Source organism: Eucyclogobius newberryi, unplaced genomic scaffold (genome assembly GCF_026437365.1).
Source record: "Eucyclogobius newberryi isolate DKJ021-1_F unplaced genomic scaffold, fEucNew1.0.hap1 SCAF_20, whole genome shotgun sequence".
NCBI classification, from domain to species: domain Eukaryota; kingdom Metazoa; phylum Chordata; class Actinopteri; order Gobiiformes; family Gobiidae; genus Eucyclogobius; species Eucyclogobius newberryi.
Window position 1 is genome coordinate 15,237,167 of NW_027315835.1, and position 23,541 is coordinate 15,260,707.

The following is a 23,541-nucleotide window of genomic DNA, read 5'->3' on the forward strand; positions in this document are numbered from 1 at the left end:
TTTTGGATACTCCACCTACTTCTGGTTGTGTGTTTACTTATTTGGCAGATCTTCTACCTATGACCTCAACGTCCCTTCAAATAAAAAAATGTATCCCCCAAATAACCGTGCAACTAGCCTGGACCCACCCTGCAAAAGTTTAAATTTGTTTTAAAAATACCGTACATTGAGATACAGTTAAAAGAAGTTAAAATACAGTGTAATCTTTTTTGAAATGGTGATAAAGGTTACTATGCAAATATGCAAATGACCTCATCTTAAAAACAACGATTTTTGAAAATTTGATGAAGTTGTGTATTGGTACATACATACCAACATACATTTTATCATTTTCATAGTTCTTCTTATTGTAAGAAAGATTACTTCATTACGTAATTATTGCTCTTTCATTTCTTTCATCCATCTTCCTGGACACTGTTTTTGAATTTCAAATTCCAGATGACTACAACTGAATCTTTTTATACAATAGAACTCTCCTGGACGAATGAGGGATGACACTGACATCCACTACTACCGGTCTAACAAAACTGTTTCAGTTATGGTTCTAATTTTACATTTTTAGTTCTCTCAGCGCGGGGCAGACAGACCTAACTGGGCCTCCAGGACCTAGGAGCGGCACAAGGGCGTCCCCTGGATCACACCAGTGACAGGCCTCAGCGCAGAACAGGAACAAAGGCTCCTGTCTGCCCTTAGGTCACATCTGTGGAGGTTTAATCATCTCCAAACTCTACCAATTTATTCAACATGTCTGATCCACAGGAGAAATAATAAAATAGATAAAAATAGAGGCTTGCAAGGAAAAGAGTTGAGTTGGGTGGAATCAGCATCCTCAAACAGGACGTCTGTTCATAGACCGGACTACAGACAAAACACCTGTCAGTGCACAACGACATCAGTAAGTCATTAATCAAATAAACAACAGACCAGTGTCCCGTGGCAAATATGTATTCAGTAAGAATACATATCGACTGCTGTGAGTGTTAAGTCAAAAGAGTGTTATATCAAAAGTAACCGACATCATCCACTCGAACATGTTGGTCACAGACTGCCCCCCACAGTGAATAGTGTTGTTGTGTCCCTTATTGTGCAATTTAAATCCTGTTTTTCAAAGCAGCGTGTCTCCCAGATGAGGCCTTTCCTGCTGTAAAGGAGTGTCATTTCTGGATGGGGAGTGGCCGAAAAACTTATAATACTCTATTCATTATTAAATCCAACCTAATTTAATTTTTTCCCAGAAAGCTACAGCAGCTGATGAACACAAATGTATATTGCGCTTTAGCATTCAACCGTGAAATTAAAGAACATAACTCAATTTGCTTTTGAAAAAAAATATTTTATTTGCAATTAAACCAAGCGTTTACTCCCAGCTCAGCTTTGAGTTACATAAAATACTGAACCTGCCAGACAAATCAAGACCCAAAAGTGCATAATTCCCGCAACAATTTTGCCATTCATCAGTCATGAGTAAAAACATGTACTGTTTGCAGCTCTGAACACACGTTGTAACAGCTGCCTGATTTTTGAACAAATGCATCACCTTTAAACAACCTAAATTGAACCACAAAAATAGGTCTACTTGTTACCATATCCCACAGCCTACTTTCTCTTCTCTCTTTTTTCATGCATACGATACGACACAACGACATATAAAATATATGTTGAATTTATCTGTCCACTTCAAACTCGACATGCCTGTATCCTTCAAAACATTTGTTGTAAAATATTAGAACCAGCTGCACTCTTATTGCTTCACGTGTGTATTTTTAAGTCAGTCATTTAAACAAAGAATATATATGGAAAAACAACAATGAATAAAAGTTCCAAAATGGCTTATCTGCGTTTCAGTGAACACTTATCAGGCATCACCATTGTTCTTCCTCTGTTCTGAAGTATCTACCGCATCAAACTTTGGCCTTGCTTTACACAATTTAACTTGTTGTTTCATTGTAATGCCACATTTGTGTATTTCTTAGGCTTCCTCTATGGCACCTTTAATAGTAGACATGGACTTGACTGAGTTGTGGATGGCAGATGTTGAGGATGAGGAAGTGCTGGTGGATTTCTTCTCCATGGACTTGAATGAGGAAGTGGTGGTGGTTCTTTTCTGGACAGTCTGGACCTTCTTGCGTTTAACGTGTAGGACCTCCATGGCGTCCATGTTGACTCCTGGTTGGATCTCCTCAGAAGTCTCCACCTGCTCTGATGACTGCTGCTGGTTCTGCTGCTCCTCCTCCATCTGCACCTGGTACTGCAGCTGAACAGGTTTAGAAAGGGGGTGTTTGAGCATGAAATGGGTGAAATGTTAATCGATATATCCTTCAAAACAGAGTGGAAGTTACAGAGATACTTTGGAAAGTAGACTTTTGAAAGTTTCATGAACATAACCTCCCCAGATATGAGGTAAACATGTTCAAATCAAAATGTTTTACTATTGATAACGGTAATTACAAACACTTTAACAAATTTTATGTTATAATTTGATGTTTTGGGTCTGAGGACAGTTCTCCAATCAGAAAGAAGGTTGAGCTTCACATGAGTCTAAGTACTCAAGCCCAGTACTCAAGGCTCAGGTCACACAGGTTCAGTTGTGACTGTAGTACCTTCTTTAAAGCAGTAATAGACCATTTAACTAAAATCATCAAATTTAAAGTTTCCAAGTACGATGTTCTTGCTCCTGCTAATACTCACAACAATTAGCTCTGCAACTACTAATACAATATTTGTGCAACGACAAATACTAACTATTATGAGTACAACTTCCACTACTTTTACTAATTACCAGACACTTATTATCATCAAATGTACAACTCATAATTCTACCATCACCACTTAATAGAACAAACTGTATGAAAAAAATTAAAATATGTGGAAAATATATACTGTATTTTCCGGACTATAAGTTGCACCTTTTTTCATAGTTTTGGTCGGGGTGCGACTTATACTCCAGAGCGACTTATATATGTTTTTTTTCTTCCTTATAATGCATTTTTTGGCTGGTGCGACTAATAGTCCGGAAAATACAGAATTAAAAAGTGAACACAAATTCCGATCACTGGGCCAGTTCCAACATATCTTTGTGTGAACTCACCATCATCATGTGCTGGTACTTTGCGATAGCCTCGTCAGTGCTAACCCCCTCTGCCAGCCCCAGTTCGGCAGCTCTCCGGGCGAGTTCAGCCTTGTGTGATCCGGGAGGGGTCCAGCCCACTCCCCTGATCCAGTTCAGATCTGCCTTGTAGTTCCGCTGTGGAAAATAAGACCAATTTGTAGTAAAGCAATAAAACAAATGATTTACACCACATTTTTATTCATTTTAAGAAAGATTTTAGTAGCGTTTACTAACCCAGATCTAAACCAAATGGCAAAACAGGGACAAAACACATTTAAGTACCCAGGGAAAGTGTCAAATTCTAAACTAAAAAGAGGTCTCATCAGACACTATCAATCCAACGTGGCCAAATTGTGAACTGGAACACAACAACAGCATTTAATCAAACTTCCAACCTCGCTAGACCACCACACCTGAGCCACTGCCGCCCCACTAAACGTCTTAAATTGATGATAAATCACACTTACATCACTCTGCAGTTTGTAGGCCGCCTTGGCGTGTTTGACGTTGAGCTGCTCGGGGTCGCAGGTGTAGTCATGCAGTCTCTGGCGGTACACCACGTCACTGGCCTGGGCCTGGCTCTTCTTGGCCAGCAGGAACTCGGGCTGGTCGGCGTGCATCTTGTACTGGGAGTGGCCCTCCTTGGACTCCCGCGTGTACTCCAGGTTGCTCTGCAGTTTGCTGGCCGCCAGAGAGTGCACGAGTTTGGGGTCGTCCTCCACGCAGCGCAGGCCGATCTGCTGACCCTTCTCCTTCAGATGGGACTCTTTGTAGCACAGCTGTGACGCACCATTTAAATGTTCAAGCAGCAGTTGAAAGTAGAACAAAATGAATGAAAAATAATAATAATAATATTATTATGAGATTTTTTTAAATATAATAATATGTAAGATAACAGTTTTAAAGATATCTAATGAACAATCACACATTTCCTTTTCTTTTTTTGAGGAGACTACAACAAAGCATTTCTTGTTAAGTGTAATGTGTGTGTTATTCATTTTTTTTGCCCGTTTTTTTTTTTTTTTTTGAGTATCCCAATAACAATAATATTATATGTCTATACGAAATATGTCTTTAAATGTTTTAGTTGAGGTTTAATTGTCGGACAAATGTGCAGAAATATCATCTTATTACGCTTATTTGAAACTTGTTTGAACTTTTTGAATTTTTGTTTTCTACCAGCTCTTTATGTAAAATGTTTTACTATAAATGATAAACTTGATATTAAAATTTTGCATATCTTCAAAACAACAGTCACAATATTATCTACATTTGAATGATTATTTACTATCAATGCGAACTAATGCTTTTATGATTGAATTAGTTTGATGTTGTAAATAAATAAATACAGTTTGTAAAATGTCACAACTTGAGCTTACATCACTGGCTATTTTCCGGGAAGCCTTGGCCGTTTGGAAAGGAATGGCATCCAGCCTCAAGTCGAAGCCTGATGCCTTCACCTGCTCGCCTTGTGCCTTATACACGGTCTAAGTAAAACAATATATATTACAATCCACACAGCACATTAAAACAGTATATTAAGTACTACTCTTACATCACTGATCTGCTGAGCATTCAGTCTGGCCCTCACAAAATCTGGGTCATCTGAATGTAAAGTGTACTTGTGCATGTCATCGTTCCTTCCAGATTTGTACAGCCTCTGTGCACAGAAGGGTGAGTTAATATTCATGAATTAATATTACGTTTATATTAATTACATTCCAGAAGTTGTAATTAATACGGTATAAACGGATGTAATGGTGTGATATACATAAGCACCTCACTGCACTGCTGGTAGCTGGTCTTTGCATGAAGAATGTCAGGAGAATCTGCCACTTGAGTGAACTTGAGACTGTCCGGAAGCTGTCGGTATTTCTTCTGCAGAGAGAAAAATCAAACATATTTCACAATTGTTTGAGCATTACAAAATCAGAGACTATGTTTACATGCACATAAAACAATCTGATCACTATTTGATTTATGGTGCTACCAGATTATCAAAATTAAATATATTATGTTAGAAATAATTATTGGGTTATCTGATTATTTCAATTATCAAGTCATACATTCAAAATATTATGGATAAATAGATGATTTAACAAAAATTTATGTAATATTTACTAAATAATTGATCATGTAAAAGTGTTTTGAGTCACTTTTATTTTCTTATGAGAAATATCTGTGCTTACGTCACTGATGAGCGCTCCCGCCTTTTTAGCAGACTCCAATTGAGGAGCACCAACGCCATCCCAGGCCACTCCTTTCATGTAGTTTAGATCTGACTTGTACACGTTCTACATCAAAACAAAACCAAACAAATTCAAAATAAGTAATTATCTATCAATAATTATTCTAAATGTCCATTCAAATCTGCTATAGTTACCTGACTCTGGAGCGCGTAAGCCTTTTTGGCCCAGTTGACCTTCATATCATCGGGCAGCACGGTGTACTCGTGCAGTTTCTTCCTGTAGTCCTGCTCACTGGCCAAGGCTTGGGCGTTCTTGGCGGCCACAATGTTGATCATGTCTGGGCTGAGGTGGTACTGTCCACTAGTGGTCAGGGCGTCTCGTTTGTACTCCTGATCACTCGCCAGTCGACCGACTTGAAGGCAGTGGAGGACATTCTGGTCATCCGACACGCTCTTCACACCGATATGCTTCCCCTTTTCCAGGAGGTGGTTGTGCTTGTATTGATACTGCAAAAAAGATTTGTATGATCTAATAAGCTATATATGTATGTATTTATCATTACTTGATTAATGTTATTTAAAGACACCAAACAGGCATAACATAATGTCCATTTGCTTTGGTTTTCATAAATGCTCTGACCCATTTACAGTATTTAACCATCACAAATCCTTGATCCTGACACATTTTCATGTTTATCACACATAACATTCGAGGACAAAAACTTGACAGTCAGTAAATTCCCACTAACAATCCAATAATTGACTGATTTGCTTCTAATAATGATGATATGCCGGTTGAGTGTATATGATTAGGTTAAGTAAAAAAGGATGCATACATCACTGGCGATGCCGGTGGAGCTCTTTGCAGCCTGGAATGGGATGTCCTGCATGGTCAGCTTGTAGCCCTGAGCTCTTAACGTGTGCCAAGAATCTTTGTACTTAATCTAAAAGGGAGACAGGTACAGGTTAAATAATATACTGCACAATATTGTAACTGAACAAAGAAGTGAATGCTTTATGGATCATTGTTTGAATTGCAGTTGTATTACATCACTAAGGTTGGCTGCGTTGATCTTGGCCTGTGTAATCTCTGGTCTCTCACTGGTCATGGTGTAGTTGTGCTGGTCGCTGACACCTTTCTCTTTGTACAAACGCTACAAAACAAACACTGAACTATTACTAATTATAAATATATTAAAAACATTAAAAAATCAATCACATAAACTTACCTCATTCGTGATTTGTCCACTCATTTTGGCATGGACAATATCTGGGGAGTCCGTGACAGACGTGTGTCTAAAGCTGTAAGGTTGTTGGCGGTACTTTTTCTGTTATAAAACATAAAAAGTTATGGAGATAAGTTTCTAAACCTTTATGGTCAATACATAAAACAACACATGTAATATAAATGTGATATTAGTCAAATGATTTTGTGCTTTTGTCATATCTTACATCACTGATGAGTGCAGTAGCTTTCTTGACTCCTTCAATCTGCAGAGCCCCAGTGGCAATCCAAGCTGCACCTCGTAAGTAGTTCAGATCTGAGCGGTAGACATTCTGCAAAAAGACATTCCCAAAAACATGGCATGTATATTCTATAGAAACGTCTTCTTAAAGCGTTGTGAGCTGTGAGTTCTTACATCGCTCTGCAGAGCATAGGCTTTCTTTGCAGCTTGCACCTTCATGTCGTCGGGCAGAGACGTGTACTGGTGCAGAGTGAGTCTGTAGTCCTGCTCACTCACTAAAGACTGGGCCTTTTTGGCATGGGCCACTTCCAGCATGTCCATGGACAGGTGGAACTTGGACATGGCATTTGATGAGTTCTGCTTGTATTTGAGCTAGGCCCCAAAATGAAAAGGCTAGTTTACAGTTCTGTTTAAGCTTTTATCCATCTTACTATTAAATGATACAATATGGAATTGTACTCACATCACTGTGAAGCTTAGAGGCATTAACCGAGTGAGAAATGTTGATGTCATCTTGAAGTCCTTTCAGTCCAATCATCTTTCCTTTGGTTCTTTCAAATTCTCCTTTATACTTTTGCTGAAATATAAATAAAATGGCATTAGCTGCATGTAGTGACAGGTAAAAGAAGTGAAAGTAAAAAAGCATGTGAGCCTACATCACTGAGGATCTCTGTAGAAGCCTTGGCCGACTGGAAAGGAATGGCATCCAAACGCAGCTTGTAGCCACCATCGCGTAACTTATTCCAAGACTCCTTGTACTGGCTCTGAGCAGAAAAGCAGATTCCAGTTCACGTTCAAGTTCATTTAAAAAAATGTGAAGACTTTTCACTATCTATGTTTTACCTCACTGATGTTCTTAGCATTGATTTTGGCCTGCATCATCTCAGGCAGCTCTCCGCTCAGCGTGTAGTTATGCTTCCCGTCTTCAGCCTTTTCTCTGTATAACCTCTACATGAACAAAGCAGAATGTACATTTAAAACGACAATTTTCATGTTGCTCTTCTGAAGTCCAAGTTTAAAAACAAAACCTACATCTACTGCCAGTTTGTTGCTGAGTTTAGCCTGGACCATCTCTGGAGTATTTTCGACACTAGTGAACTTAAGGTTGCTGACGTTCTGACGATATTTTTTCTGTAAAAGAAAGAAATACATAGATATTAATGTGGTAGCGACACTAGTGCCATTATTTTAACAGCCACCAGAAGGCGTAGCAATACCATTGCAATTTTTTATGTCAATGAGATCGATTTATTTATACACAGCTATGATGATAGCAGACATTTAAAATAAGCACCAACCTATGAGCCAATTATTTAACATTTTCATCACATCTTATGCAAAACCATACACAACCCAAACATGAAAAAGTGATTCTGGAAGACCTGTTGTTATTATGTGATGACATTTTAAATTGTAATACGTTTGCAGGGTTATGTGCATATGTGGAATGGAATGGCATTACTGTAAATTGAAACTTACATCACCATCCGAGAAATAGACGGACAAAAATACTCTAATTAGCAAAGTGAAAATGTCAAATACGTGCCAGCTGTGTTTTATGAAATAATTCTCCTCTTGTTACTGTCGCTCTGTGTCACTGTCGCTGACCCAGTTTTTATGAACACACCCGACCAGTGAGTCTTTAAATACCTCTGACCCACGTTGTAAACCTAGATACTATGTGCTTTCCTTTCCTGTTATGCGTATCCCTTTCTTCCAAGAAATATGTTCTTACTGATTTAAATAAATAATGTTTTAAGAGTTGTAATGATCCTTCTGCTTTTGTAACCATGCCTGTTGAGTCATCTTGTTAGAGCATACCTCACTAACAATCTCTCCGGCTTTCTTTGCCTGTTGGACGTCCAGAGACTTGGAGGCCTCCCAACCAACACCCTTCATCCAATTTAGATCAGACCTGTACTGTTTCTGGAGGCAGGATAACACATACGGCATACATTACCTTTCAGTATCAAAACACGTTAAATATAAAATGTAGTTACATACGTCGCTTTGAAGATCGTAGGCCTTCTTTGCCCATGTGACGTTCAGATCGGTCGGTAAAGTCGTGTACTCGTGGAGGATTGTTCTGTAGTTGGTGTCTGTGGCGAGGTCCTGTGCTTTCTGAGCGTGACTGATGTTCAACATGTCCAAAGACACCCTGGAAACAGCAAATTCATTTAATACATCAGCTGTACGGTTAAATACAACAACAATTATATAAGCATAAGCATTTCCAAAATAATAATAAGATACGTCAGTACTAAGTGATAATTATTATACTAGTATATTCAATCCAGTTCTACTTTATTTTGACTCACAGCTCATTTTAAAATAGGCAAACACAGTAACAGTACAACAATAAGTCTATATACATATGTCATGCATTCATCTTGCAGTGGTAGTATTTATAGAGCCACTTCTGTCTATTATATGAATCAATTAAATACGGAATCGAATAACTAGAATGACCAGAAAACCCAATACTTGAAATATATTTTTGGTGGGTGTTTACAGTTCAAATTAACTAAATTTAAATAAAATATTTAACATTTTCTCTTTCATTTGTACCTTTGCCATATTAGTTTGACTCTGTTTTGCATAATTTTCTTATCAGATGTAACTGTTGAAAGGGCATTTCAATATCACTCCAGAAATCAGATATTTTTTGTTGTACATGAAAACTAAGCCACTGCTAAACTATGCAGTTCAAATGCAACACATCTGCAAGTGTTTGTTAGTGAAATATTCGGGTTCCTTACTTGTAATTGGCCTTGGAGTCCTCGTATTTCTGTTTATAGAAGCGATCACTCTGGAGTTTGCTGGCTTGTGTCGAATGAGCCAACTGAGAATCACCTGACTTAATACCGATCACTTTACCTTTGTTTTTCTCATATTGCTCCTTGTATTTGATCTGTGAGAAGAAATAAAACAACACATTTAGACCGTTTTCAAGATGTATTTTACAACTTCTTCTTAACGACTCACATCACTGGCCAGGTCTCTCTTGGCTTTAGCGGTGAGGATCGACATAGAGTCCAGACGCATCTCAAAACCTTTATCCCTCTGCTTCTCCCAGTTACTCTTGTACACTTTCTGCAACGTTACATAATGCACATAATAATAGACAGAAACAATACTGTATATTTATTTTTCTAGTGTGTCTCATGGATTTACATTACTCAGGAGTTCAGCGTTGGCCTTCGCTTGTCTGAAAAGCGGTTCATCTTTGTTCATGGTGTACTGGTGAATGATCTGCTCTGTGTCCGCTTTGTATGCCAGCTGTAATCACACAGAAGGTTTAGCATCAGCTTTAGCGCGCCAGTATGACAATGTTTCAATTACGCAGCTCCAAAGCAACAGTTACTTACGTCACTCTGCAGTTCCTGGCTGTGTTTCGCGTGTTTCATGTTGAGGTCGTTTGCCACATGAGTGAACCTGATGCTATCTGCCTTTTGACGGTACTTTGTCTGGTCAATGAGAAGTGCAAAGAATTATAATCTCCATTTCTGTAGGGCTGCAACAACTATCAAATTACTGTTTTTATGATCAAGGACTGTTAAAAGGCTCTAACACATGTTTTATGCTGTCAAAATGTTTCTTATCACAAAGACAGGACCAAAATAAAGATGGTACAAAAGTGAATATAAAATTTGTTATTTTGATGAAAAACATTCTTTTTTTTTCTTTCAAGAAGCCTTAACTCTTCTTGTTTTTTCTTTTGTTCTACAGGTTAAATCTTATATAGTTTTTGAAATGTCCACGACACAAAAGAATTGTTCAAATCTAAAAATAGCCGCTGACTGGGCAACTAAAATAATCAGTTGTTGCAGCCTTTCTTTTCAGTCAAATAATACTTCTAAAATGTGCTTATGTGGCAGTAGGCCCTCATAACCCCTGACAGCCTATGGCCTGTGACCTGGGCCTTTAAAAGGAGGCTTCCTCACCTGCGCTGGCCCTTCTCGCCTCTGACGTCACCCGCCACCTGGGAGCAATGCAAGCGGCACGAGAACCGGAGCATTCGCTCTGATCGCCCCAAAAACACCCCAAAGTTTAGGCTTAAAGCCAGCGATCACACCAGCGTGTTAACCAGGTTGGTTTGCGCATCGTGCGCTCACCAAACCCTGCTCAAACCTTGTATGACTCGTGCCGCACGCTCCCCAGGTTTAACGCCCCGTGCGTGACGTTACGTGCAGGCTTTGTGCGCCGGGATTCCTCCCAGCCGCGGCGCGCATAGTGCACAGATTCGAGCACCGGATTGGTAACCCCGCGGGTCTCTCCTCCGACCCAGAACGTCTCTCCTCCGACCCAGAACGTCTCTCCTCCGACCCCAAACCCAGAACTTCCCTCCAAGTGCCCTTGGTGGGTTTGGGCACGTTCGCTCCGGCCCCTTTCTACATTGACAGACTGTAACATATCAACGTTTGGAGTTTTCGAGTGTCGGCTCTGGCCCCCAGCTGGACTGTGGGACTGTACCGGGTCCCAGGCCTGCTGCTAAGGACCAGCGCCACCTCCTGGTAGGGTAATTGGGCTAAGTGCCTTAAGGGACAATCTGGGCTGCTGTTTTATTTTACTTTTGTTATTTCGGTGAATTGTTTAAATGTGTCTACTGTTTTAGAGCTGTGAATGTGTGAATGAGAGTAGTAGTAGTTTTATTATTAAAAATACCAATGCGTCATTTATCCTGTCTTTAGATTTAATAAATTGTGAACTGCTTTCCTATATCTGAGTCTCCTGGTCCACTCAATCAAAGAATTTGCGCTTGCCTTACTTGTGTATGTGTCCCTGGCACCAATCCAGGGTGGCGTTGTTGGAAACTAATACAGTCAATAATTATTCATTTAACCCATAAATTGGAATTCATGTGGAAGACATCCACCTAAACATCATAGCCCTATCGTAGCCACGACACTTACATCGGTCAACATGTCCCCAGCCTTTTTGGCCTGTTCAATGTTGAGACAACCTTCACTGTCCCATCCAACTCCTTTCATCCAGTTCAGATCCGAACGATACTGGTTCTAGATATCAAGAAGACGCACATTAAAATTACAAGTATTACTTAAAACCACCGCTATAGTTTCCTTACATCGCTCTGTAGAGCATAGGCTTTCTTGGCTTGCAGGACTTTGATGTCGTCGGGCATCACTGTGTAGTCGTGCAGTTTCTTCCGGTACTCCAGGTCGCTTGCCAGGGCCTGAGCCTTTTTGGCGTGGCTCAAGTTGATCATGTCCTTAGAGCACGTGTACTGAGACTGGTTTTCTTTGGATTCTTTTCTGTACTCGATCTGAGATATAAAAACAACAGCTTTGATCAGCCTTTTTAAAGAAATTGCAAAGGAGAACGGCGTGTGGCTACTTACATCACTGGACATCTTCGCGACTTGGAGGGAGTGCAGAGTCTTCGTGTCACTGACGTTCATTCCCACTGCCTTTTCCTTGTCTTTCATGTAGGATTCCTTGTATTTGATCTAAAACACATGCTTCTGAAGTTAATTACATTTGCCTGTTATTGCATTTCATTAAATTCCTCCACATTAGTCTCTGATGCTGAGTTGGAGCATGTTTTTATGACTTACATCACTGGCGAGGTCTCTGGAGGCTTTGGCTGCTCTGACAGACATGTCGTTCAAACCAGTTTCACAGGCTTTTGACTTGGTCTTCTCCCACTCCTCTTTATATTTAATCTAAAAGTATAATGATTTTACAGATTACAAAAGCACAGAAACATCACTATTGTATTGGCAGTGTACTTAAAGAGGGATATTTGTGCGTGCGTGTGACATCTATGACTTACACCACTGCACAGTTCAGCGTTGGCTTTAGCCTTTTTGATTTGAGGCAGGTCCTCGGACAGTGTGTACAGATGCTTGGTCTTTTCATAGTCCGCTTTGTAATTCAACTAAAAGACAAACACATATTCATTTAACCACAGTTCTCATCGGTGTTGTGCTTAGATAAAAGCTTTTAAAAGTAGTTCTGACTCACATTGCTGGCAAGTTGGGCATTCTTTTTTGCGAGGATAATCTCAGGAGTCTGTGTAACTTGTTTGAACTTCACTTGGTCAATGTGTTGTCTGTAGTTTTTCTGCAGACAAAATCATACATTCATGACTTATACTGTATATTTGCAAATAGCTTTTCATTTCGACCACGCTTACATCTTTGAGAGGCTCTAGTTTCTTGGTGCATTGGTATCCTGGTGTTAAAGTAGCTTGGTAGTTGTATTCTTGCTCAGACCCTTGCTTATAAACGATCTGAAACAGAAATTGCCACAATGCTGTATAATTGGTAAAACCGTGTCCGTAATGAAGTCATTTTAAAAACACTTACATCACTCGCCAGCTTCCCTGCCTTGAGGGCATGCATAGTCTTTGTGTCAATTGAACCGCCGTCATAGTGGCCCTTCAAATCTGCTGTGTACTTTTCTCTGTACTTGTTCTGTCAAACACAAATCGCCTGTGGCCTTAAGTGAAATGTACAACATGTCAATTATTCTAAGTTTAACATACGAGTGCACTTACATCACTGGTGAACTTGGCAATTTTGGCAGCGTTTTGGAACTGTGGCGTCTCACAGAAATTAATACTGTGACCTTTTGAGTTCTCCAAATCCTTTTTATATTCCACCTAAAAATAAACACAAATGTGAAGAATAGTCATTTTTATTGCATCCCATGTTGAGCTTTGAGACAGTTAAGGCCATTGGATATTCATTGGCAATGGTTAAAATAGTACACAGCCGTCATACATCCAAAGTCATACTATCCAAGATTTACTGTGCCACATTATAAAGCTAATCTTTCCTCATAGGTTACCGTACATACGTTTAATACCCTTTACAACACAAAAAATAGAAAGACTAAGATTAGTACGGCACGATGAGCAGTGGCCTTGAATATAAGCTTCCACTTCATGCGACAGGAATCTCAAAGATTTTAAAAATGCATCCAGACAGTGACAAGTCAAATTTCCCACACGGGGGAGCAGCAGTCTGTGTGCAAATTGTATACGTGCACAGTACTCGACACACATTATGTTGACAAGCCGCACCTCGCTGACGATCTTCCTGATTTTCCGTGCATTCTTCAGGGCAAGGTTGTCTTCGGAGGTCAGACTGTGGAAGTGCGACGTGCCCTTCATCTTCTTAATGTCCTTCCTATATTTCAACTGTGAGGGCATAAGAAGAGAGTTATGTAAAAAGAAAACCACGCACCCGCAGTTTAAGGATCATGGGATTAGAGGCACATACAGTATACATACAAATAGTCTAATTTAGCCATGATGCATGTGCGGAAGAATGGCAGAGCATTTTTGTGAACCATTTATTCTGGCCAGTGTTGACAAGCCTAGGCAGAGGATTTGACACCAAACTGCTTTTCTAAGGTTTAAAGTCAGACATGAAGACTAAGGTTATGAATGGAGCAATGCCATGCTCTAGACATGAGCAGGTGACAAATGTTTACACCAGTCTGAAAGTCAAAACCAGCCAGTTCAAAGATCAAACCCAACATTTCTGCCACCATTCAGTAAAGATTGATACTCACATCACTGGCATTGTCTTGAGCCCTTTTTGCGAGATGGTACCCAGGAGTGATCATGGCAGGGAAACTGCCTTTGCCTCGCTGCTGTTCATATTCTTCAGTATACGCAATCTGCAAGACACATTCAAAAACTAGTGTTCATAATGATGGATAGATTATGAGGGTAAATCAGATGTTATCATCACAAACGTAATTACCTGACTGTGGCGCTCTCCATTCTCTCTGGCAAACGCTGCCTCTGCCACTCCGCCTTCAGCACTAGCTTTCCCCTTCATTTGTTGGTCGTATGCCTGACGATATTTTATCTGCAAGACAAAAACACCAGTGAGGGAAAACTATAGCTGACAGATGCAGTGTATATGAGGTTTAGAGTGGTTCATATTTACCTCGCTGGCCTGTGCAGATGCCATCTTTGATATCTGATATCCAGGTGTAATATGTGCTGGGAAGCTGCCTTTCCCCCTTTGCTGTTCATATTCCTCTGTATAAGCATACTAGAGAAGACAAAATGGTACAAATGCTTGTTCACAATACTTTACAATACACGATTACAATTTACAATACACTTTAACTACTTTTGTTATGCCTATTTTATTTTTTAAACTTACATCACTAACTATTTGTCCCTGTTTCTTTGCCAGAAGCACCTCTGGAGTATCGACAAATGTTGTATACTTTGAAACCCGTTCCTCATGCCCCTTCTTGTATTCTAGCTGCAGAGAACACACTCCTATTATAATCATGAACATGTAGCGTACTGTAAATATGCATTCACGCTCATTTTGATACTTACACTACTGGCTAACGTGTTGGCTTTCTTAGCTGCTTGGTAGCCTGGTGTGATCAATGCAGGGAAGCTCCCCTTTCCTTTTGACTGCTCATATTCCTCTGTGTACTTGACCTTTACATGAAACACGAATAAATAGAGCAGCGAGCGGTAACTTCACAGTATTTAAATATTACACATGAGCAGATGCTTACATCACTGATGTTCTTCTGAGCCTGAGACACTGTCATGATCTCCTGATTGGTCACCATCCCAGAGTACCACTGCTGCTGCTGGGAGAACTCTGATCTGGATTGAAAGGCCTGTTTGGACAAGGAGCACACACAGTCATTGTCTTTATTTAGTACTCTACATTTTAGATGCTTTTCTCAAGTCAAGTCTTTCTTTCTTTCTTTTGTGAGGCTGACTTGGATTTGGTGAATTTATTAAACTAGTAGAAAGTGTACTGCTGATTTGATAAACACTTCAGATGCACCGTGAGGCTAAATAATTGTTAATCTAAAAGGATTCCAGAGAAAAGAGTGACTCTCTTTGCCAGAGCCCAGTGGCTCTACTGGGAGCTCACCTGGCTGGCCATTTGATTGGCTAGTCGAGCCCTCTCCAGCTCCATGGACCTCATGTCATGGTGGAAGGTGGACATAAAGCGCTCACCATCTTCACGATACTTCAGCTACAACAAGTGCACATAGATGGAAAGCATTAAGCCAAGGCCAGCACACAGCACATGCGCACACTCACGACTTTTGAATAAGCAACGCTGCAAGAGGCGGTATGTATGTCAGTGAAGAGTAACATTGCACTTTATTTACGATACTCACATAACCCACACTCAGCCAGACCCTTTAATTTGTCTACTTTGAAATCTCTGACAATTACTGCTTAATATTTCTGAGATAATAATAGTGTTATGTTATTAATAACGTGTGTCCTGGTTAGGATAAAGCAGGGCCTGCCAGAAATCAATAGTCCTTTCTAGAATAATATTAAAGGTAAAAATGGTGTTTAATGCATGATAGATGGAAGATGATTTACTGGTGGCGGGAAAACAAGGCAAAAGCAGCAAAACAGTGTAAAATAAAAGTGTAAGAACTCATTAAAAAGGCAACAACATAAGGTCACATGACACTCAGCCTGGGTATAGTCAACCCCAGATCAAGTACCAATACGTAAAGCCTTTTATCTCCCTCGAGGCGCCTAGCGGTAGCTGATGAGCCGGCTTGCCCACTCCTAATATAAGCACGGGAGCTTTGCACAAACCCGTAGACAGACATACTCAGACAGACACGGGCAGGTGTGGCAGGCAGCGGAGAGGAAGAGATGTGGAGCTGTTTTTCCTCATGTTTAATTTTAGACGGTCAGGGGCCTAATGTGGCATAAGTGAGGGAAGAGGGGGGTCTTTCTGGAGCTCTGTCACAAATCCAGAAATAACCTAAGCCACGCTCTCCATTCCTCACTGCTGCTGTCACCATAGACTCACAGGGTCCATAGGCGGCTGGTCTATGACTCCGCCCTTGTAAAACGGCAATTAAAGCTTTTCGCTGTTACTCACTATATCATTTGTTATAGATGCCCCATGTTGGTTGATATTTTTAGGCATTTTACATAAGAAAAAACATTAGTTGTGTCCTTCAACTTGGCAACAGCACAATATTTTGACTATCTTAACACGCTCAATAGCCGTGGTTTTTACAGTATGTTATGAATGACAGGACTGATCACTTAGGTCATCCTGTCGACAGCCCAAACAGAATCACATCGAGGCTGAAGTGTTACGTGGTGACGGCAGCGTTTCTTTCTTTTTCGTATTGGATCATCGCTCTCTCACCTCGCTGCTGGCCATGCTTTGCTTCTTGGCGTTGATGTTGATTGGGGTTTGGTAGACGCTGGTGAAGGTGTTGTTTCTTGGGTTGTGTCTACAGGAAAACAACATCAATGTAAAAATGAATAAACACCAATAAGAAATGAAAACACACGCATTACACCAACGTCAAACTTACACAGAGCAGTATGGCCTCTTCTTATGACTGACAAAGTTATTGGCCGTCAGCACCATTTTACAAACATCACAGTGGAAACATGCTTTGTGCCAGTTCTGCCAAAGAAGATAAAGTCATGTTAATAGCGTCATAATTAAATGCGGGTTCATTTGACTTTAAGTGAATCTAATTATAACCTTCAAAAATATTTTATAGGGTTGTTATACTATTAATAGTGTTACAGGGATAAATAAAATTGGTATTAAGTAAAAGTGCATTGGTGCATCAGGAAGCATATGATGAGAAATCACTGCCCAGTTTAGATGTGTGTATTATATTTTAGTGTCAAATTATAAATATAGAAAGAAAACAATGAAGGCATGGCTCGTCAAACTATTTTCAATAAATGTACTCATAAATCAGTTTTAAATCCTTTATGTTATTGAATTAGTTGTATTACCTGGTCGATGCAGTTGATCTTCTCAGCTGGGTATACCACAAACCCACACCTTGCACACGACTGCATTTTGTATTTCCACTAAAAAACGTTTTAAAAAGTTGAGAAAATGATCAAAGAAGTCTAAAAGGAACAGCAAAACAACGGTGAGGTTCTTCAAGCAGGAGATCTCAGACTGGCTGACTGGATAGTGTGTCCCTGTTTGTGGTAAACTTAGCTGTGTGACTGTAAAGCATTGGAAGTGTCTCTTACTTTGACACATGTCCCATGATGGACCAACCCCCTCCACGTAGGTCTGCGAGCTTAGAGGACCAGCTCAGTCCAGCAGCTGTTTGTCAGAGAGGGGACAGGTCAGAGGAGAGAAAAGAGGGTGACACAGAGACTCATCTGAACTCTTATACCCTCTCATTCTATATTACTATGTCATTATTAAAGCTGGAAGATTTAATTTGAAAAGTAATGTACACCAGTGGCTCCAAATCATTTTCTCCCAGTGGCCCTTATTTAACCTGTGGATATAATCTATTAGGGATGTAATAATAACTTAATAAAAATAAGTGACAATGTGGTATCTTAACGTCTCAATATTTAAAATAGTAAACTTCTTTGCTTAAATACATTGTTTTGTTTCATCAACGGCTGAAAACAGAAGGAACTACATAGACCATACTCTTTTGCCCTAGACATGAAAAAATAACTGTTATAAAGCACTTTTGTATCTTAACTCTTTGGAATAAGACAGTAATAATGCTCCAAAGTCTTATCTATTGTGGTAATATCATATTGTGAGATTTGCATATCATTACATCCTTAGAAACTATTGTCCTGAAAGGGAAACGCTGGTTATTTTTTGGTTAATAAAGACGTTGAAGAACATTAAAGAGTGTAAAAAAAATAACATTCCATACCAACATTAAAATTCACCAAATCTAGTTTGAACCTCTTTTCTATGGACCCCTGGGGACCCGTTGAGACTCTTTGGGAGGGGTCAGGTTCTAAATGACTTTAGGGTGCATTCATATACATTCCCCACATCAAAATAAGAATTAAACCAGGACTAAATACAAAACTAAACCTGAACTAAATCAGGAGTAAACAGGACCAAACCAAGTCCACTTTAGGACTAAAATGGGCTCAATGAAAGACACAATAACAAGTCTGATCGCACCCTTGAATGCCTCTCTTTGGTCTTACTGTTATATTCAAAATAAATAGGTAAATTACACTTTTCTAACTTTGTGGCAAAAAAAAAATACAATGAATCTAGTTGAGAGCACTAAGTTACATATATTGTGCTAATATTTAGATTTTTTCCGCTCTAAAATATTTCAATTAATCTTTAAATTCTTATGATCATGGTTGATTAAGTTACTCACAAACTCCTACATTTCTTTAGCCATTCGAGTTGACTCCGAGCACAGTTTTGAATAGTTTATTTGCTAAATCTTTTAAAATCTCCACATCGGCGCCACGAGCGGGGCGCGCAGACGACGTACGGCGATGACGTCACCACGCATCTTAGAGATTTCTCGCAGGAGCAAACGTGTCGTACTTTCGCATTTACAACTTTGAAGAGGAACAGAAACTTCAACAAAAAAAAAGAAAGGTATTGTTTTGGGGAAATGACCGCATTACATTAATTCCACATTACTTCTGACCAAGCAGACCGATGTAACCAGGAAGTAGTTAATTGTTACTGCGATAAATAATGACGCAGCTTTAATAAAGTACCGGTGAGTTGTTTGTTAGCTAGCGTTGAATTTGTGCTAACTTTCTGTTGATGTACAATTAAAACGAATATTAAATCAAAAGTGTAAAATGTGCGTATTGTGACTGTTGCTATTTCATTATTTATCCAGTATTACTCTTGTGCCATGGTCAGATGCGTGGTTCAGAGGTGTTCCTGCTGTAACTGTGACTTTGTGACTTGTAAACACAGATGTCTGGAGAACCTGCTGAGCCCTGTGAACCTGGAGATGAAGTCAAAGACGGCAATATGTCGATGTCAGACCAGATAGATGCCAAGCCTGACCGCACAGGGAGGTTTCTACTGTTCAGAAGGTGATAATAAGTCTGTACTAAAGTCTGTGTCGTGTTATACAAGGTGATAAAACTAAAGAAGCCCCTGAAACGACGTCCCTAAATGAATGCATCATCCAATTAGTATTTAATTTTTCATTAGTAGTATTAGTATTCATTTTAGTATTGAATGTACTGGACTTTTTGACACTAATATGCTTCATTTAATGTATTAGTCAAAATAAAAATAAATAGAAAGACAAAAGCAAGACTAACTCAAGACTTTGGTGTCATTGGGATACATTTAGTCTGTTGTGATATCGATTATTGCGTTAGCCAATATTGCAATATCGCTTCTCTTCCCTTAAGGAATGTATGTATTTATTTTTAGTATATGTCAGCATGTAATTTATTTGTTAACGTGCAGAAACTTACCTGTTCTTATAACTATCTTATTAACACCCTATTATTGCCTTACTACAGTTACCGGTAATATGTTTTCAGTTGATATCTTTATGACTGTGACAATAGAGATTGGGATTGTGTTGTCACTCATACAAACCATTTGAGGCTGTAAGATACTAAATACTAAACTTTTCGTTCATTCTAAAGTATTGTATTTGCCAGTAGTGACGAGGGACGTCAAGATTATTAGTTTAATCGATAATCGGGATTATTTAGGACACGATATATTTGTAGAGACTAAAAAATCTTGACATTTTTAGAAGACAAATTTATTTATTGATATAGAAAAGTGAAATTTTCTTATCTAAATTAGATGGGGTTTTTTTTTTACATGATGGTTTTAGAAGCAAAATTAAGTCCTTTCTGCTCAGCCTTTCCTCAAAAAACTAAACCTGAATGTAAAGTACTTTTTATCTGGCTGTTTATGTCAAATTGATCATTCAGTAAGTTTGATTTCATAAAGCAGGTCACATTTTGAAGAGCGCTATGTGTTAAGTAAACAAGAAGGAAAGAAAATGTGTGATTTTACAGCATAGCGTTTTAAGCTATCATACTGTAAAGATTTGGTATAGTAAAAGAAAAGCTAAAAAATAAACAAACGGACTGTTATAAACGACCTTGTGAGACCTTTCACTTTCAGGTTCATCACAGGTTTTACTTAGATTGACACAAGGTGGCACTGTAGCGCTTTTAGCGTCTATATCTCCCAAGTATATGATTTTTGTAATTTAAACCTCTTCTGATTCTGAATAATTTATATTTAGTTATTTTTAATTACTGGTATCTTTTTGTATTTTTTTCTTTTCTTTACTCAAGTTTTGACATTTTTGTTGCACTTTGCCCTCAAAGGTTATTGCGGTTATGGCCTTTTGGTACGGTGGCACAGGGAGTTTCTGTATTTGTCAGCACAGGGACAACTTTATGCCCTGTCTGACCTCAGCACGGAGTGAGGTACAGCGCCTAAGTTCAATAGGCCTTTAGAAAGCACTGGTGTGAAGGCAAGGCTGCTGACTCAGGGGGGCTCACAGTGCGCCGCCCCCCATCACACCATCCAGTGTCCCAGTCCGGTCTCCCTCCAGTACAGAGAGCATGTTAGTATCCTAGCACACAGCCCAAAAAGTGTGGAGTAACACTATATCGGCAAGAGCAGAACTCCTTTTTCAGATGCAGAGTGGCGTAGCGCTTAATGACGAACCCAGGTAAGTCTCAGTCGCAGTCTTTCTCCTGTCCCTGTCTTCCTTGTCATATCCTGTCCGCAGCAGAACAGTTGCAGCCTGAGCCCTCCCTCACCATGTCAATAGCTTTCAGATGGGCGGGGGGGTGAAAAGGTTCTGGATTATATGCTCGTTTGAATGTGTTTTTGCCCCCTGCTTGTGTTGGTCACTCTGTATTGTTTATTCTAACTGGAGCATTCAGATGACCAGGCTCTTCTGGAACAGGCCTTTTTTGAGCTTCCTATGAGCCACTGTTGGCTTGTGGGTGAGGATAGATCTTTTCAAGAATGGAAATATGACAGGTGTGTAGGAATTAGCTCCTAGATTATTGAGATTTTTTTTTTTTTTAATGTGCTAACTTTGGTTTAGGAGATGTACTCTTACTTTCTAGTTGTACACAGGCTTCTTACTTTCTAGCGTTTAGTAAATGTGTAACCTTGAGTATTTAACAAGTAAAATTATGTTGATTTTAGTCTTGGTGAATGATGTTAGCGTTTGAAAATTCTGTATTTTATTTACTATTGTTATTTCACAATGTAAATTTTTGTCCTTTGCTTTTCCTAGTAAGAAAACTAAGGATGGCCAGATGCGGGAGCAGGACCATAATTCTGAAAGCCATTACAGAATTGTTTCACCTACATTCCAGTATAAGATGAGCCACCAGCGAGTGGGCAAGTGCATCATCATCAACAACAAAAACTTTGATGAAAAGACAGGTGAGACACTCCTTACCGAAATGTACTACTATTTACTACATCATATTTGACATTTTTGAGAACAGAGTGTCTTGTCTTCTCCACAGGGATGAATGTACGCAACGGCACTGATCGCGATGCAGGCGAGCTGTTCAAATGCTTCAAGAACCTGGGTTTCGATGTCTTCATCTACAACGATCAAACGTGTGAGAAGATGGAATGTCTCCTCAGAGAAGGTAAGTAAGACATCACGTTTTTGTCATGCTTTAAAGTTCAATGGTTCAATCCAAGAAATAGAAATTTTAAGTAATCAAAAAGTCAGCGTTTTTAGTTTTATCACAGTTCAACCAAATCCTACCTCATGTGATGTGAGCGATACAAGCAAACTGTGCTTGCCTGTGTAACCTTGGGCTAATGATCATAAGGGCCACCTGTTCATGAAGATATGCAACATTTGCATGATTGGTATCTCTAAATGAGTGTTTCAGTAGTATTTTATGTAGCAAGTCCACTTATTTAAGTGAGTATTTTTTGTATATTTGTAAAAATCATAGCAACATAGCACCTGAAATTTTCAGATTAGATTACAGACTATAACTTAATTTTAAAGGTTCCTAGAGTTTGTTTGAGACCAAGCTAAGAGTACAGTTCTGTCTTGTGTGTGGGTCAGCCTCAGAAGAAGACCATAGCGACAGCTCGTGTTTCGCCTGTATCCTGCTCAGCCACGGCGAAGAGGGCATGATCTATGGGACAGACGCAGCCATGCCCATTAAGACTATGACCTCACTGTTCAGGGGCGACATGTGCAAAAGCTTAGTCGGGAAGCCCAAGCTCTTCTTCATTCAGGTGAGAGGATTCTGAAAGCTTTCCCTCTTAAAGATGCTCTGTAAAAGGCAATAAGTTCCTATATCAGCTTCAGATGAGTTATTTTTCCCACACACATAGCACTAGGTTATACAGTTCATGGACTTACAGCTAGACAAGCGCAAAACACATAGCAATAACTATTGTTTCTCATCTCAGCTTTTAAAAGCAGTTTTAATTGCTTCACCAGGTCATCGTTGAGAAAGCTACTCAGGATCACAATGAAATGTCATTTCATTTACTTCACCAGGCTTGTCGGGGATCAGAGTTTGATGACGGCATTCAAACTGATTCAGGTCCGCCCAATGACACCCTGGAGACTGATGCCAACCCAAGACATAAGATCCCGGTTGAAGCGGACTTCCTCTTCGCTTATTCCACTGTGCCAGGTACAATACTATACATTCTTGTACGCTGCATTTTTAGCCATCTTTCAAACAAACTTTATTGCTATTGGTGTTCAGGATACTACTCTTGGAGGAACCCTGGGCGTGGCTCCTGGTTTGTCCAGGCTCTCTGTAATGTCCTGAATGAGTTTGGGAAGCAGCTGGAGATAATGCAGATCCTCACTCGAGTTAACTACATGGTGGCCACCAGCTTTGAATCCTGGTCTGAAGACCCCCGCTTCAGTGAGAAGAAGCAAATCCCCTGCGTGGTCTCCATGCTGACCAAAGAACTGTATTTTAACTGATCCTTGGACACAACAGACTAGACAATAGACAAGACATGGACTGACTAAGCAGTCGAAACATTCAGGGATGTT

At 39.6% G+C, this 23,541-nt stretch overlaps 2 protein-coding genes across 6 annotated transcripts in view; one reads left to right on the top strand and one right to left on the bottom strand.

Moving 5' to 3' along the window:
- Positions 1 to 1,312: 1,312 nt before the first annotated feature.
- Positions 1,313 to 17,737, bottom strand: nrap (nebulin-related anchoring protein). Of its 2 annotated transcripts, XM_072455862.1 has the most exons (43): positions 17,525 to 17,737; positions 17,086 to 17,180; positions 16,914 to 17,001; positions 15,654 to 15,758; positions 15,283 to 15,390; positions 15,095 to 15,202; positions 14,910 to 15,014; positions 14,688 to 14,795; positions 14,499 to 14,606; positions 14,305 to 14,412; positions 13,811 to 13,927; positions 13,283 to 13,387; positions 13,092 to 13,199; positions 12,920 to 13,015; positions 12,748 to 12,846; positions 12,557 to 12,661; positions 12,339 to 12,446; positions 12,123 to 12,230; positions 11,850 to 12,047; positions 11,677 to 11,781; positions 10,132 to 10,230; positions 9,938 to 10,042; positions 9,749 to 9,856; positions 9,523 to 9,674; positions 8,768 to 8,921; positions 8,585 to 8,689; positions 7,796 to 7,894; positions 7,607 to 7,711; positions 7,420 to 7,527; positions 7,227 to 7,340; positions 6,938 to 7,135; positions 6,750 to 6,854; positions 6,527 to 6,625; positions 6,347 to 6,451; positions 6,134 to 6,241; positions 5,493 to 5,804; positions 5,299 to 5,403; positions 4,889 to 4,987; positions 4,665 to 4,769; positions 4,489 to 4,596; positions 3,577 to 3,888; positions 3,089 to 3,244; positions 1,313 to 2,254 (listed from the first exon to the last, which is right to left on the bottom strand). In XM_072455862.1, exons 1-43 carry the CDS (start codon positions 17,588 to 17,590, stop codon positions 1,970 to 1,972), a joined length of 5,394 nt encoding a protein of 1,797 aa, XP_072311963.1. In that variant the 5' UTR covers positions 17,591 to 17,737; the 3' UTR covers positions 1,313 to 1,969. The 2 variants fall into 2 exon arrangements, with proteins under 2 accessions (XP_072311963.1, XP_072311964.1); XM_072455863.1 differs by lacking the exon at positions 15,654 to 15,758.
- A 1,723-nt stretch (positions 17,738 to 19,460) lies between these two features.
- The window catches only part of casp7 (caspase 7, apoptosis-related cysteine peptidase), a 5,289-nt gene continuing 1,208 nt past the window's right edge, over positions 19,461 to 23,541 (top strand). The window contains exons 1-6 of one of the 4 annotated variants that reach the window (XM_072455975.1): positions 19,461 to 19,582; positions 21,784 to 21,935; positions 22,022 to 22,150; positions 22,585 to 22,760; positions 22,969 to 23,167; positions 23,243 to 23,541. The exon at positions 23,243 to 23,541 is cut by the window's right edge and continues 1,208 nt beyond it. In XM_072455975.1, the coding sequence (XP_072312076.1) occupies positions 19,461 to 19,582; positions 21,784 to 21,935; positions 22,022 to 22,150; positions 22,585 to 22,760; positions 22,969 to 23,167; positions 23,243 to 23,469 (1,005 nt within the window). In that variant the 3' untranslated portion in view covers positions 23,470 to 23,541. Of the gene's footprint in view, positions 19,583 to 20,803; positions 21,205 to 21,280; positions 21,522 to 21,783; positions 21,936 to 22,021; positions 22,151 to 22,584; positions 22,761 to 22,968; positions 23,168 to 23,242 lie in introns of those variants that run through there. The other 3 variants (XM_072455976.1, XM_072455978.1, XM_072455977.1) reach the window with 3 other exon arrangements.

Bases quoted from the DNA above. Each gene is read 5' to 3' on its own strand.
- nrap (XM_072455862.1), bottom strand. From the start codon at position 17,590: ATGCAGTCGTGTGCAAGGTGTGGGTTTGTGGTATACCCAGCTGAGAAG. The intron at 14,607-14,687 runs GTAAATATGAAC...TTTGTCTTGCAG, and splicing joins CATCTGCACAGGCCAGCGAG to ATAAAATATCGTCAGGCATA. The intron at 7,528-7,606 runs GTAAAACATAGA...TTTTCTGCTCAG, and splicing joins ATGCTAAGAACATCAGTGAG to AGCCAGTACAAGGAGTCTTG.